Here is a 15,056-nt window from a genome sequence, read left to right on the forward strand (position 1 = left end):
ACTATCCTCAGCAGCTACAATCTCTGCCGGAGCATTATCCCTTACCTGTGCCAGGTGAGCATTTTCAGGTCCAGATAAGTTGAGGGCTTGTATCTGATCCTTCCAATCGAATGATTGTGCAACCACAGCCTATTCATTGTTTATCTGAACACCGCTTCGACTGTTCCCAATTGCAACCATTGTCATGTCATTGTTTACTCTTCTGTCTGGGTGTGGGCAATCACGAGCAAAATGCCCTGGCTCGTGGCAGTTGAAACATCGCAACTTTCCCTTACTGAATCCAACCTTCCTATCAGCAGTCATCCCCCAGTTGTTTTTCCTAGTTTTTTTGGCAAAATGTTTTTCCCTAAAGACTGACATGGCAATTTTCCATGTAATATCTATCTCCTCAACGTCCTCAAGGTGAATCTGATCAAGATCGGCAAATGACAGTTGAGGTGGAAGCTCCCCGGCTACAAGTGCATTGTAACAATTAACAAGCCCTGTTGCAAAAATGAGATTTTCATCACCCTCCTTTCCTCTTGAAGAGGGAAGCCACATTTGAGGATGAAGCAGCTTGAGTAGCCATGAACGATTGGTTCTGTGAATAGGGCATGACTGATGCAGAGAAAGCTGATGGATGGGGGAGTGTTTGAATCTAAGCTTGTGGCGGAGTATTGAATGATAAACCTGCAGAAGAAAAAGAGAAGGATGAAAGAGCATTGTTAGTCGAGATGCCAAGATTCGCAGCTGAGTAGGAGTTCACATGATTGATTTCCCGCTGCTTGTCGTCAATATCACATGCTTTGATGACTGCCATCACTTCAGCTAGAGAAAGGCGGCTGAGATCCTTAGTCTTCTTAATGACCGCTACATTCATGTCCCAAGATTTTGGGAGTGCATTCAGTAGCTTCTTATTTATCTCTGACTTTGTATAGAAGATCCCTGCCACAGTCATTTATGTATTAAGATTTGTAAACCGTTGCAACTGAGCCTCAAGAGTCTCTCCAGGCACATAATTGAACATATTGAATCGTTGCCGTAGCATATCTTGGCGAGTCTCTCGCATGTCTTCGTTCCCCTCATACACCTCAATTAGGTCTTCGCACAGAGCTTTAGCAGAAGTATACTCTTTGAACCCTTGAGCAATATCTGGTGATAGGGCCATGGTCAAAATGGCCAATGCTTTTTCCTGCTCCTCTACACTCTCAAAATCTTCATCAGTGTAGTTCTCTATCTTCTTATCAACCACCTGCCCCGCAATTGTGGTGGTTATTCTGATTGGATCCTTTATGATGCATTTCCATATTTTGAAGTCCTTCATCTTTATGTATTTTTCAATTATGTACTTCCACTCGGGAAACCCATCAGCAGACATGAGCCTTGGAATTCGCGTGGTGGTGCCCATGACAACATCAAGCTCTTGAAAGTGGTTTTGATTTTGAGATTCCATTTTGAATTAATTAAGATTCAAAAAATAAAATAAAATAAAAATTTACTGCTAAAAACACGATTTACTGATGAAAAAAAAATTGCTGCCGTAAGGAGCTTGCAGCCGTAAACTTCAACTTTTCGATTGACGTTTTTGGTTCAATTATTAACAAAAATTCAAGAGATTAATTTAGTTCACGGTCCAGGGTTCTTTGCGATTTATGAATACAGTCTTCAAATTAATGTATACGGTCCAAAAATCGATTCACGACCAAAGAGCTTCGATTTACGGTTAACGAACTTAAGGAGCTTGCGGCCGTATAAAGGAGGTTACAGCCGTAAGCTTGGACCGAAAACCCCAAATACTTCAGATTTCTGATAAAACAATAAAACCTTTTGCAGAGAAATACGAACTTGCACCAAGAAACGACTGTAGAATGCCTTTGACACCGGTTAAGCTCTGATACCAATTGTAAGGTCCAAAAACGGATCTAACCAGAGATCAAAAGCAAACACAATCACACAAAGCAAATATAAACACAGAGAAATAACAAACCAAGCTTGCACATGTTTTATAGCTATAAACGTCTAGTACAACTTGATGGGAACCGTGAACACAAAAGGCACCAACAATTATAAACGTCTGACTAACCCACTATATATACACCTCATGACCGAGAAGAGTTTACGGCCGTAAGGTGTTTACGGCCGTAAACTCATTTACAACCGTAAACTACAATTAAAGCTAATTACCAACACGTCCCTATCAGTAACCTGTAAAACCTAGACCAAACCACTAAACTAAGCCCTTCAATTGCAGATTTTATTCGTTGTTATTTGTAATTAATAATTTAATTATGGTTTTATAGTTGGTTTGGTATAATTATAAATTTATAGGATAAATTATGAGCAAGAAAAGAACTATCGATTCTTTTTTCAAACGATCAGAGGATGTGCGTGACCCACAATTGCATCTTGTTAGTGATAATATTGAAGAAGATGTTCAAAATACACACCCACAACCTGATTGGAATAGTAACATTGAAGTGCCCAATGATATTGAACATGAAAAAATAATATGTTTGATTCTTTGATTCGTGATCCAGGAGAACGACCTTCAATCTTAGGCTATCCAAGTAACCAGCGTGATGAGATTAGACAATTATATATTAAACTTGGACCATACCAATTACAAAAAAAAAAAAAAAAAAAAAAAAATTATCCATTCAGTCCTAGTGGTCCAAGAGGATCTATGTGTAGTTTTCAACAAGCTTGGTTCAAGAAGTTTTGATGGTTGGAATATTATGAGAAAAAAGATGTTGCATTTTGCTTCCCTTGCTTCCTTTTCAATAAAAAAAACTATTGGCAAATTCGGGTCAGTTACATTTACCGTATCAAGGTTTAATAAATAGAAAAGGGTAAATTGTAGTAAACACTGTGCTTTCATTGTACATGAATGTAAGACACCAGCCTCAACGCACAATTTTTCTGTTAGGTGCTATGAAAATCTAAAAAACCAATTATGTCACATAGAGAATGTGATAGAGAAACAAACTACTCAAAAAGTTATGGAAAATAGACTACGAATTAAATTTTCTATTGAAGCCATTAAATGGCTCACGTTTCAAGGATGTGCTTTAAGAGGTCATGATGAACGACCTAGCTCTAGAAATCAAGGGGATTTTCTTGAATTAATAAAGTTCATTGCTTCTTATAGCAAGACTGTTGTTGATGTTATGTTAGAAAATGCTCCTCAAAATGCAAAGTACACATCACCAGATACCCAAAAAGAAATTTTACATGTTTTAGCTACAAATGTACAAAGAGCAATTCATGATGAAATCAGGATGTCAAAATTTTGTTAATAGTTGACGAGTCTCGAGATGAATCTAAGAAAGAGCAAATGGCTATTGTCGTGAGATTTGTTGAGCAAGATGGGCATGTCAAACAAAGATTTTTGGATTTAATTCATGCTAAAGATACAACTTCATTGACCTTGAAAAATAAGATATTATGTTCTTTATCTTATCATAAACTTAGTGTTCAAGATATTCAGGGTCCGAGATATGATGGGGCTAGTAACATGCGTGGAGAATGGAATAGGTTGCAATCTTTATTATTAAAGGAATGTTGATACGCTTATTATATACATTGTTTTGCACATCAACTACAATTGGCTCTAGTAGCAGAGTCGAAATATGTGACTGAGGTGCATAACTTCTTTAGAACCTTACACTTTGTAGTTAATGTCATATCTTCTTCTTCCAAACGTAATGATCAATTGCAAGATGCTCAAATTGCTGAAATTTCTCATTTAACTGAGGTTGGAGAAATTGAGAGTGGAAAAGGCATAAATCAAATACAAACATTGTAGTGGCCTGGAGATACTAGGTGGAGCTCTCATTTCAAACCAATATGCAGTTTGGTGAGATTGTTTGGTCCATCTTGTGTACTATTGAATGACATTGATATAAAAGGTTCTACATCTTCTCAAAGAGGCGATGCGGCATATGCACTTACACATGCCTTATCATTCGATTTTGTCATTGTTATGCACATGATGAAAGAAATAATGGGGATAACCGACAAGTTTTGCCAAACTTTACAACAAAAAACTATTGATATTGTTAATGCTCTATCCTTGGTTTCTACAACTAAAATATTGATTCAAAAGTTGAGAGATGATGGTTGGCAATCGCTTTTGGACCAAGTGATTTCTTTGTGTGAGAAAAATAACATTCTTGTCTGTAACATGAATGAAACTTATAGATATGTAATTTGCCAACGTCGTGAAAAAGTCAATATAACCACAAAGCATCACTATTGAGTTGAAGTATACATTGCTGTTATTGAAAGTCAGTTGCAAGAGTTAAACTCTAAATTTAATGGGTCTGCAGCAGAGCTTCTCCGTCTCAGCGTTACGCTAGATCCAAGAAAATCCTTAAATGTTGAGGATATATGTAAATTGGCAACATCATATTATCCTATGGACTTTACGGAGCACAAAAGGAATTTGTTGAAACTTGAGTTACAACATTATGAACTAGATGTGCAAAATCACCCACAACTGAAAAATTCTTCTATAATTTCTGAGTTGTGTAGAGGCCTACATGAACCAAGGAAATCAGGTACTTATCCTTTGCTTGATAGATTGATTCGTCTTATATTGACTCTCCCTATTTCTACTACGACATCTAAAAAAAGCATTTTCGGCAATGAAAATTATGAAAACACGACTTCGAAATACCATGAATGATGATTTTCTTAAAACTTGTTTTCTTGTTAACATCAAGAGAGAGAGAGATTGCCGATACATTTCCTACGGATGATATTATAGATGATTTCTATTCCATTAAACAAAGACAAGCACAACTTAAAGTGCATAAGGTACTACTTCTTATGTTTATATATATTTTAATTTTGTAAAATGAACCATATGTATCTATGTTATAATTACTTATTTTAATATTTGCAGGTTAATGAATAAATATTAATCGATGCTTTTAGTTAGTTGAAAACGTTTGAAGATTCAGACTAATGGAGACAAATTTTTAATTCTTTGTCATTTTTTAGAAAATAAATTAGACTTATTACTTTATGCGGGTATAACATTATATATTAATATATTATTACGATGCGAGCCCCTTAATCTTAAATTCTGGCTCCACCCCTGGCACCACGCAAAGAGCCGACCCTAGCAGCGTCACTAGTCAACCTAAATTTTTAATTCTTTGTCATTTTTCAAAAATAAATTAGACTTATTACTTTATGCGGGTGTAACATTATATTTTAATACTAGGTTAAAACCCGTGGAACCCACGGGTGCTGTTTTTGAATTGAATTTAAAAATTAATTATTTAATAAAATATTATATCAATAATTCTGATAACTTATAAATTGTAATACTGAATATTTAAATAATTTTTTTTATTGGTAATTATTTAATTACTAACTAAATGGGAAGTATTTAATTAGGAATGAAGATTTTTGAAAACTATTTTTTTTATTCATCATTCTAATTGGACATATGCAGATGATACAATACCAATGTGTGCAATGAAATTAACATAAAATACAACAATACGTAATTATAAAAAAATACAGTAATATGATGGATTAAGTGTGATTTCCTAAAATTGAATAAAACAACGTTACAAAAAAGTTGGCTACAAATTTCGAAAAACTTCCTTATAAACAACATTGGAAGTTTTATTTGTGAGTTTGTCATCTTTATCTAAAATTAATAATTTTAATCCCTCTCTACTCTGAACTCTAGATAAGGCAACATACAATTGTCCATGTGAAAAAACTGGATCTTTCAGAAACAGACCAACCTTTGACAACGATTGTCCTTGACTTTTGTTAATAGTCATTGCAAAACATACAGCCAAAGGAAACTGTCTTCTTGTGAATTTGAAGGGAATCTTTTTTTCTGATGGAGTTAAAGACATTCTTGGAATAAAAGTCCGATTTCCAATATTAGTTCCAGTTATTATACGTGCCTCAATAACACGTTTGCCCAATGATAACACCTGTAGTCTTGTGCCATTACATAAGCCGTTTTTCTGATCAATATTTCTAAGTAACATTACTGGAACACCAATTTTTAAAACTAATTTATGATTTGGTAAACCGGATACTTTGAGTCCATTTAATACATCAGGAGAGTATAGATTTGCATCAAATTGATCATGGAGAAATTCGGATTCACATATGCAGTCTGAACTTAAATATTCAACTTGATCTCCTGGAAACTTCTTAAGTAAACGGTCGTTTATTTCCTGGACAACTTCATTTTTTGGAGCAAGTATCGCTCTTTCTTGGAAATAATTTATATCGCTATAGTACTCTAAAATTGAAGGATATACAAACTCAATTAAGGAACCTATAGGATCATGTGAATCATTAATGAGAATATCATCCGAAATATCGATAATCGTTTCACCGTCGTTCGGACCACCAAGTTTTCCTTCTCCTATATCCAACAACCAATTTGCAAAATCTCTTATTTTTCCTATATTGGATTGATCCCTTCCAACAGTTAGCCTCATGTTTTTTGTTAATCTATGGACTTTGCAATGTTCCCATAAATATGAAGAACTCAAAGAAGCATTTACAATGTTTTGTCTACTGCCACCCGGCACAACAGGTAGAATTTGTCTAAAATCTCCTCCAAAGACAATAACTTTCCCTCCAAATGGAATATTTGAGATGGTTGAATTTACGCACCTTAATAAATCCTTCAAAGTTCGATCTAAAGCTTCAAATGCATGCTTATGGACATTATTTGAATCCAACATCACCTTAATATCTTTAACAATATCACTATCAGTTGATGTTGATTGATCTTTTTCACCACTAAAATAAATAAATTTATACATAATATTACCACCCATCGACGTGAAAGAAAACATTGAATTGTAACGTCGAATGTTTTTCATGAAGTGTTTGCTTTTTGAATCCATATTTCGAAACATTCTTTCATAAGTAAGGGGTGCATTCTTTAAGTCTGGAAGTTGAACTTTGCCGTAACCACAACATAATGAATAATCCGTGTTCCCATTTTCTTTACCTCTAATGGATTCATTTCTCCATAACTTTGCACGACATGTTTGACATACAACATCTTGATCACCATGATCCAAATATTCTGTAAAATAAAAGCGTTGAATAAAATATCAATGAATTTTATAATTATATAGAACATAGTATCTGAAATGTAAAATGGATTTTATTTTTTCATTACCATTTGAGATACCAACTATACGATTTTCATTGTTCACTTGATGTATATTTTTTACATCTTCTGTCAAATCAATCAATGGGATAGGGGATAAATGTCTTGTCTTCGTTTTTAATTTATGACATCCTGGATTTAACTTGATTGATGATGAAGAAGTTGTAACTATAGATGCATTTTTTGATGTCATATCATTTGAAAGTACATGGTACTGTCTTTTCTTTGCTAACTTGGAAGTGATATATTTATCGAAACCAATGTTATCTGAATAAAATAAAAATAAAATAGTTAACTAAATAAATAAATATTTACATAATGGATAATAGTATATTTTAAAAACCATAAATAATTACCATTCGTAATGTTAGATAACGGATTTATAACATTTGTAATGTTAGAAAATGGAGTTCTAACATCTGTAAAGGAAGGACAGTATTGTATGGTTGTGTTATGCTTTGCAGGTGTTGTAAATGAATTGACATTTTGAGTTTGACGAACAATGTTGGTTGATTGATCTGCAAATAGAAATAACTTATAAAACTTGTAAATATATGTATTCAACTATATAACAGTAAAAGATGGAATATAAAATACTAATACGGTTATAGTTAATAGTTTTTTTGAAGAGATGCTGTAATGATATACTTGGAACGTTTGGTATTGTTTTTATTTTCTTCGATCTTTTATTTTCCAAATATATTTTTCTTTGTCTTCTTTTCTCTTTGGCCTGCATGTGGTACATGTTACTGTTGTTTTCTGCATAAGAAGACATAGGTTAGGAAATGAAATGTGAAATTATGTACATAATATGTTTATATAATACAATTGAAGTTAGTTAGAATTAAATAAATAATGATAATAAAGTAAATGTATTTAAAAAGTTACCTTTATTAATTTGTTTATTAAAATGTTAGCATCATGACTCATCATCCTCATTTCCAACCTAGGGTTTATTCGATTTAAATCTACTGTTTCCCCAATTTCAACCAATCGTGGGTTCGGATGATATCAGGGGTTAAAACCCTAGATCTCCATGGAATCAATGAAGGTAAAATTGTGTGATACACGATAATCGTGATGATTATAAATTGCTTATTGATCTTATGTATCTATTCAAGATTATTTTTTTACAATTAGAAAAACATCTATTCCAGCATATTGATTATTGTTGTAAATTTCAACCATAAATTCATAGAGAAAACAAAGTGATCTAAACTGATAATACTAACCTGACATATGGATATGGAAATCTTGCAGGTAGAACTGGAATGAGGATTACAACTTTAATTAAGCAGTTTGATGTAAGCTTAATGAAAAAAAAATCGCAGAAACAATTGAACATTAAGAAGACGAATGAGGTGTTTCAAAATTTTGGATTTCACGTTTTGAGTTAAAGTTATATGCTTGAATATTGGAAAAAGATTACGATTATATGATTTTATTGTTGTTGGATCTTTATTAGATATAATCTTCTTCCTGATTTTTTGGAATTTAAAAGATTACAACTAAAAATTAGTTTAATATTCAAATTTCATCTAAAAAAGGAGTATAGAATATTAGGAAATAGTTGGTTGAATATAGGTTATTTACAGAAGATAAGTAAATATGCTGCAACCATTACAAAAATGTATGAATTAATTTTAGAGAATCAAAGATATAAATTTTGTTTACAAATGGTTATTCATTATTTATTAAAAATAACATATTTATCGTGACAAAAATAATAGTTATTCTAAATAATAGACATAAATGTTCCATGTTTAAAATAATCAACATAAAGATGCGAAGGTGATTATGGTTAATATTCATTATTGGAGTCAAATGCAGTTCACGTGTAAAAGCAAAAATGTTCGCATTTGGTAATACAAATCAAAATTGGGTTTCGCATATGAGGTTGTATGGATTGGGGTTAAAGATGCGAAGGTGATTATGGTTAATATTCATTTCGTATTTGGTGAGACAAACAACTCAAATGCGAATGAACTAAAAAAAATGACTGGAACATGCGAAGAAAGAGGGTGAATGAAGAATGTGAATTTTACAGTAGAATGCGAATTGGGGAAGAAAGCTAAGAATTTCGCATTTTTATTATACAAATTGATTGATTGATTGATTTGTCTTAATTGTTAATTGCGATATATGAAATACTTATCAAGTTAGGGGCAATATGGTCATTTTGAAGTAAAAGAAGCCTTGGTTATTAAATGAATCATACGAAGGATCTGTTATTTGATTTTGGAATTGGGGCGAATAATCGAACCATTTGGAGTTGCGAATTTGATTTTGAAAAGCCAATCAGTTGGGTTCGCATATGAAAACAGATAAGTTTTGATTTTGGATTAGCAATTGGGTTAATTGGGTTATTGATTGAGGGACGATTCGTGAAGAAAAATGCGAAGTCAAGAAGGACTGTGAAATGTGATTTGTTCAATATTGGAGTCAAATGCAGTTCACGCGTAAAAGCAAAAATGTTCGCATTTGGTAATACAAATCAAAATTGGGTTTCGCATATGAGGTTGTATGGATTAGGGTTAAAGATGCGAAGGTGATTATGGTTAATATTAATTTCGCATTTGGTGAGACAAACAACTCAAATGCCAATGAACTAAAAAAAAATGACTGGAACATGCGAAGAAAGAGGGTGAATGAAGAATGTGAATTTTACAGTAGAATGCGAATTGGGGAAGAAAGCTAAGAATTTCGCATTTTTATTATACAAATTGATTGATTGATTGATTTGTCTTAATTGTTAATTGCGATATATGAAATACTTATCAAGTTAGGGGTAATATGGTCATTTTGAAGTAAAAGAAGCCTTGGTTATTAAATGAATCATACGAAGGATCTGTTATTTGATTTTGGAATTGGGGCGAATAATCGAACGATTTGGAGTTGCGAATTTGATTTTGAAAAGCCAATCAGTTGGGTTTGCATATGAAAACAGATAAGTTTTGATTTTGGATTAGCAATTGGGTTAATTGGGTTATTGATTGAGGGACGATTTGTGAAGAAAAATGCGAAGTCAAGAAGGACTGTGAAATGTGATTTGTTCAATATTGGAGTCAAATGCAGTTCACGTGTAAAAGCAAAAATGTTCGCATTTGGTAATACAAATCAAAATTGGGTTTCGCATATGAGGTTGTATGGATTAGGGTTAAAGATGCGAAGGTGATTATGGTTAATATTCATTTCGTATTTGGTGAGACAAACAACTCAAATGCGAATGAACTAAAAAAAAAATGACTGGAACATGCGAAGAAAGAGGGTGAATGAAGAATGTGAATTTTACAGTAGAATGCGAATTGGGGAAGAAAGCTAAGAATTTCGCATTTTTATTATACAAATTGATTGATTGATTGATTGATTTGTCTTAATTGTTAATTGCGATATATGAAATACTTATCAAGTTAGGGGCAATATATTTTATTTGAGTTATAACCAAAATCAACTAACTTGTCCAATTTAAAACAATAAAAGTATCCAAAAATATTCAAAACCAATAATATTTGACATCCTAAATACCCTAAAATAAAAATCATACCAAGCAATTAAAATATCTTTATAACCAAAACAAATGATCAAAATATATTAAATGTGTCTTATAACCGATAGAAACTCACTTTTCATTTTTTGGAATCAAGAGTGGAGTTTCGTCTGCGGTTAACTTTCTTTTAGCCTTAGTTGAACTTAAATCATATCCAGAATCAACATCATAAATTTCTTGGAGATTGCACTTCAAATCACCTGATATTTTGCAAGGACTTGTTGCGGTTGACTTATCAACTGTTGAGGGTGTAAAACTTTCGTCTGTTTGTGAGATCACATCCTAATTTTAAAAAAAAAAAATGTTTGATTCCTAAAAAAAAATAACTAATATAATTAAAAGTTTATAAAATAAAATGAAAAACCTTTTGAACAGGCTGTACAACATCATCGGATTCCAAAGCAACTTGATTTAAGGAGACGGATTGATTACTCTAAAAAATAAAATGGAAATATGTTAATCGTTATGTACTTTAACATTAAAGAATTGTAAATTTTCAACAATAAAAAATTACATACCATAAGTTCTATTTTACTTTCCAATTCACAAACAATAGACATATCTTCTGTAACTCTGAGAACTGTGTAGATGTTATTATAGTTGTTGACATTGTATTCTGTAATATCTACAACAAAACCAAACTTGCGGTTTTTCAACACATTAAGTTGTATTGGAAATAAGGCATCACTGTCTCCGGCCTGTAAGATATATTTTAATAAATTAAAAAAATTAAGTAAATGTTTTCTGATTTTAAAGGTATGAATAATATACCGCATCATGTATCTTTTTCAACTCGTAGGCACTTATATTTAACAACCTCCTTGCTTCCCTATCAAAAAGAGTCAATCCAATGGTTCCAGTACAATCTTGTACGTTAATTGGAATTATATACCTAAAACAAAAAATAATTATGTCATTGTTAGTGTTGTTTTAAGATTGACAAAATTAATAGAAATAAATATGTCTATACTTTATAACTGACTGAAATTCAGATTTTTTGCATTGTGCATTTGTACACTCGACAACCATAGTTTCTGAAATTCCCTCAGGGTTGGTATACGAATGATTGGTTTTGGGAACAGGGATAATTTTTTTTCCACATTTTTTGCATGCTTCATAATACCATGGTAGATTCTGCCTTATATTAACAATGGAAGCAACTAATAAAAACTTCATTTCCTGTATCATATAAAATGTAAAAATTATTAAAATAAATTATGCAAAAATAAAATGTAAAACATATAAAATAATGCAATATACCTTAATTGGTTCGGTGATCTCACAGATTGTTTTTAATGAAAAATTGCCCTTAAAGTCATATGTATATGAAGAAGAGTAGCTTTGAAGTGTAGTTATGCTTTTTTCAGTTATACCAAAATTGTCATGACATTTCAACCTGTAATGTTTAATTTAGATTCATGAATATTAGGTTTTGTGTTTTTTTTAAGTTAAAATACATTATAAAAAAATAAAAAACAATTGGAAACTAACTTATTTTTAAACTCATTTATTTCATAAATGTCAATTTATGAACAATTTCGTTACTTCAAAATGACTTTTAGCTTCACCAAGACCTGTAAAAAATGTATATCCAATTATTAAAATTTATATAAAAACAGTAATTATAAACATCTATATATAAAGACTGAATACAAACCATTCCAAATGTTTAGCTTCAAAAACTGCATCACGATAACAACAAAATTAACAGTCGGGTTATTTTTTAGGTATTCTGAAATTTGATATGCTTGACTTCCAAAAATAGTAACCTTCAGATGTACAGAACTAAATAAACCATAAAATAGTATATTAATATTAATTTGTGATTAATTAAAGATAATAAATAATAAATAAATAATACAATATAATCTCACTCTAGGTTGCTAAGAGTGACTTTTATATAATGCTTGGATGGTACTGGATTTGAAGTTTCAAGAGGCCTAAATGACACGATATGTCCAATAACATCTACACAACAGATACCACAAAAAAAAATAAAAGTTTAGGATTAAATTCGTAATATTTAAATAATAAAATGTATAACCAAAAAAACAAATGATAAAAAATGATTTTATTAATATTTTATGACTAACCAAAGAATGTGTCTTTTGGGCATGTTTGTTCTATGATAGAATTAAAGTCAACAAACATAAATCCATTGACCGGACCCGAGAAATCATCACATTTTTTTAGGATGCTTTTCCAATCCAAAGTTAAGGTCTGTTTATGACCTGTATAACTAAAACCATTAGTAACAGCAGCCATATTGGGTTTTATAACTATATAACTTTCATCTTCCTTTAAAAGATGACGAAAGCTGGAGAAATTCTGATTGAAGACACGAGCTTGGTATTGTGTACCCTGTTTAAAAAAAAAATTAAAAATTATTATGTTCATGAAACATGTCTAATATTGAATGATGAATAAAAAATATATCAAATACAACAAACCTCCTCATCCATGATGATCATTTCAATGGAACAAACTTTATTATTTCTGACAAAGTTCCAAATTTTAAGCACCCGAACCTTGATATGCGATTTTTCATCTATCTGGTCAATGTTATTTAGGTAAACCTTATTTCCTATTTCCATTTTCTGCAATAAATTTAATCATTATAGAATTGTAAGGAAAATTAGCAACCTTTTAAATTAACAGCAAATCAAAGTAAATGAAACAGCAAAACAAAAAAAACATATTGTAATAGTTAAAGCTTTGAGGTTGTATGGATTGGGGTTAAAGATGTTCGCATATTGGAGTCAAATGCAGTTCACGTGTAAAAGCAAAAATGTTCGCATTTGGTAATACAAATCAAAATTGGGTTTCGCATATGAGGTTGTATGGATTGGGGTTAAAGATGCGAAGGTGATTATGGTTAATATTCATTTCGTATTTGGTGAGACAAACAACTCAAATGCGAATGAACTAAAAAAAAAAATGACTGGAACATGCGAAGAAAGAGGGTGAATGAAGAATGTGAATTTTACAGTAGAATGCTAATTGGGGAAGAGAGCTAAGAATTTCGCATTTTTATTATACAAATTGATTGATTGATTGATTTGTCTTAATTGTTAATTGCGATATATGAAATACTTATCAAGTTAAGGGCAATATGGTCATTTTGAAGTAAAAGAAGCCTTGGTTATTAAATGAATCATACGAAGGATCTGTTATTTGATTTTGGAATTGGGGCGAATAATCGAACGATTTGGAGTTGCGAATTTGATTTTGAAAAGCCAATCAGTTGGGTTCGCATATGAAAACAGATAAGTTTTGATTTTATAGAATAAATTTAATGACCATATTGCCAATCAGTTGGGTTCGCATATGAATTCCATTTTCTGCAATAAATTTAATCATTATAGAATTGTAAGGAAAATTAGCAACCTTTTAAATTAACAGCAAATCAAAGTAAATGAAACAGCAAAACAAAAAAAAACATATTGTAATAGTTAAAGCTTTGAAGAACAGTTTTTTTTAAAGAAAATAAAGTTCTCATTTTTATTACTAATTTCGTATTTTGTAATCATTTTCATTAACATTTATGTCTTTTAAACTGAAAAGGTAGAAAAAGAACATGATTAAGAAGAATTAGCAAAAGGAAGAAGAAGAACATCACTAATAAAATGAAAAATGATAGAAACTGGTAAATCAAACAATTAAGAGGTTAGAAATATTAGTAATGCTGATATTTTAATACACTAACCTGATATTATAATTTTTGAAGCGTTGCAGAATCAAGAAGAATGAAGAAGAATACGTTTGCAAATATTACTATGGAGCAGAATTCGTCTGGAGCAGAATGGTAAAAAGAAAATAACGGTATGAATGCTATTTACGTTTGAATAAATAAGAATAAGAATTAAGAAGATTACGTTTGAAAAAGAATAATATTGCAGATTTTTAGGGATTTAATTTGCAATCAAAATAAACAAACTTTCAAAATTAATGCGTGTTTTTCGAATCTGAAGATTGATTAACATATTTGTTTGCAGATTTTTCCGGAATTATTGAATTTGGATTGTATGGCATTTACGTAAATATAGATGAATAAAATGAGCGGGAAAACTCTATTTTGTAGGTCTTACAGATTGACACGTGGCAGAGTTCTACTTATTTATTAGAATTAGGATATTATTACGATGTGAGCCCCTTAATCTTAAATCCTGGCTCCACCCTGGCACCACGCAAAGAGCCAACCCTAGCAGCGTCACTAGTCAACCTGCACTGAGTTGGTCGCACAAAAAAATAAATAAATAAATAAAATTTCAGCGCTTATGAATGTCCATTTTTTACACTCTCCACTTTTAAATTTTTCTTTTTTATAAGTTTGACAATTGAAACATGGAATCGTCTCCTCTT

The 15,056-nt window shown here is 31.4% G+C and overlaps 1 protein-coding gene and 1 long non-coding RNA gene across 2 annotated transcripts; one reads left to right on the forward strand and one right to left on the reverse strand.

Moving 5' to 3' along the window:
* The first annotated feature begins 3,313 nt into the window (after positions 1–3,313).
* LOC145010123 (uncharacterized) lies at positions 3,314–4,890 on the forward strand. The gene is made up of 5 exons (XM_078968707.1): positions 3,314–3,539; positions 3,654–3,758; positions 3,888–4,183; positions 4,271–4,538; positions 4,886–4,890. The coding sequence occupies exons 1-5, from the start codon at positions 3,314–3,316 to the stop codon at positions 4,888–4,890; spliced, it is 900 nt and encodes a 299-aa protein (XP_078824833.1).
* A 7,472-nt stretch (positions 4,891–12,362) lies between these two features.
* Positions 12,363–12,965, reverse strand: LOC145000405 (uncharacterized). Its single transcript, XR_013661214.1, has 3 exons — positions 12,788–12,965; positions 12,569–12,662; positions 12,363–12,479 (listed from the first exon to the last, which is right to left on the reverse strand). It is a non-coding gene; the product is annotated as an uncharacterized LOC145000405 (long non-coding RNA).
* Positions 12,966–15,056: the final 2,091 nt, after the last annotated feature.

The sequence above is a fragment of the Lactuca saligna genome, chromosome 1, assembly GCF_052625555.1.
Source record: "Lactuca saligna cultivar CGN05327 chromosome 1, ASM5262555v1, whole genome shotgun sequence".
NCBI classification, from domain to species: Eukaryota; Viridiplantae; Streptophyta; class Magnoliopsida; order Asterales; family Asteraceae; genus Lactuca; species Lactuca saligna.

What these genes read in the sequence shown, in the direction of transcription:
- LOC145010123 (XM_078968707.1), top strand. Translation starts at nt 3,314, where the DNA reads ATGGCTATTGTCGTGAGATTTGTTGAGCAAGATGGGCATGTCAAACAA. An exon ending in ATCTTTATTATTAAAGGAAT is followed by an intron (nt 3,540 to 3,653) that starts GTTGATACGCTT and finishes TACACTTTGTAG; the next exon opens with TTAATGTCATATCTTCTTCT. An exon ending in AGAAATTGAGAGTGGAAAAG is followed by an intron (nt 3,759 to 3,887) that starts GCATAAATCAAA and finishes TTGATATAAAAG; the next exon opens with GTTCTACATCTTCTCAAAGA.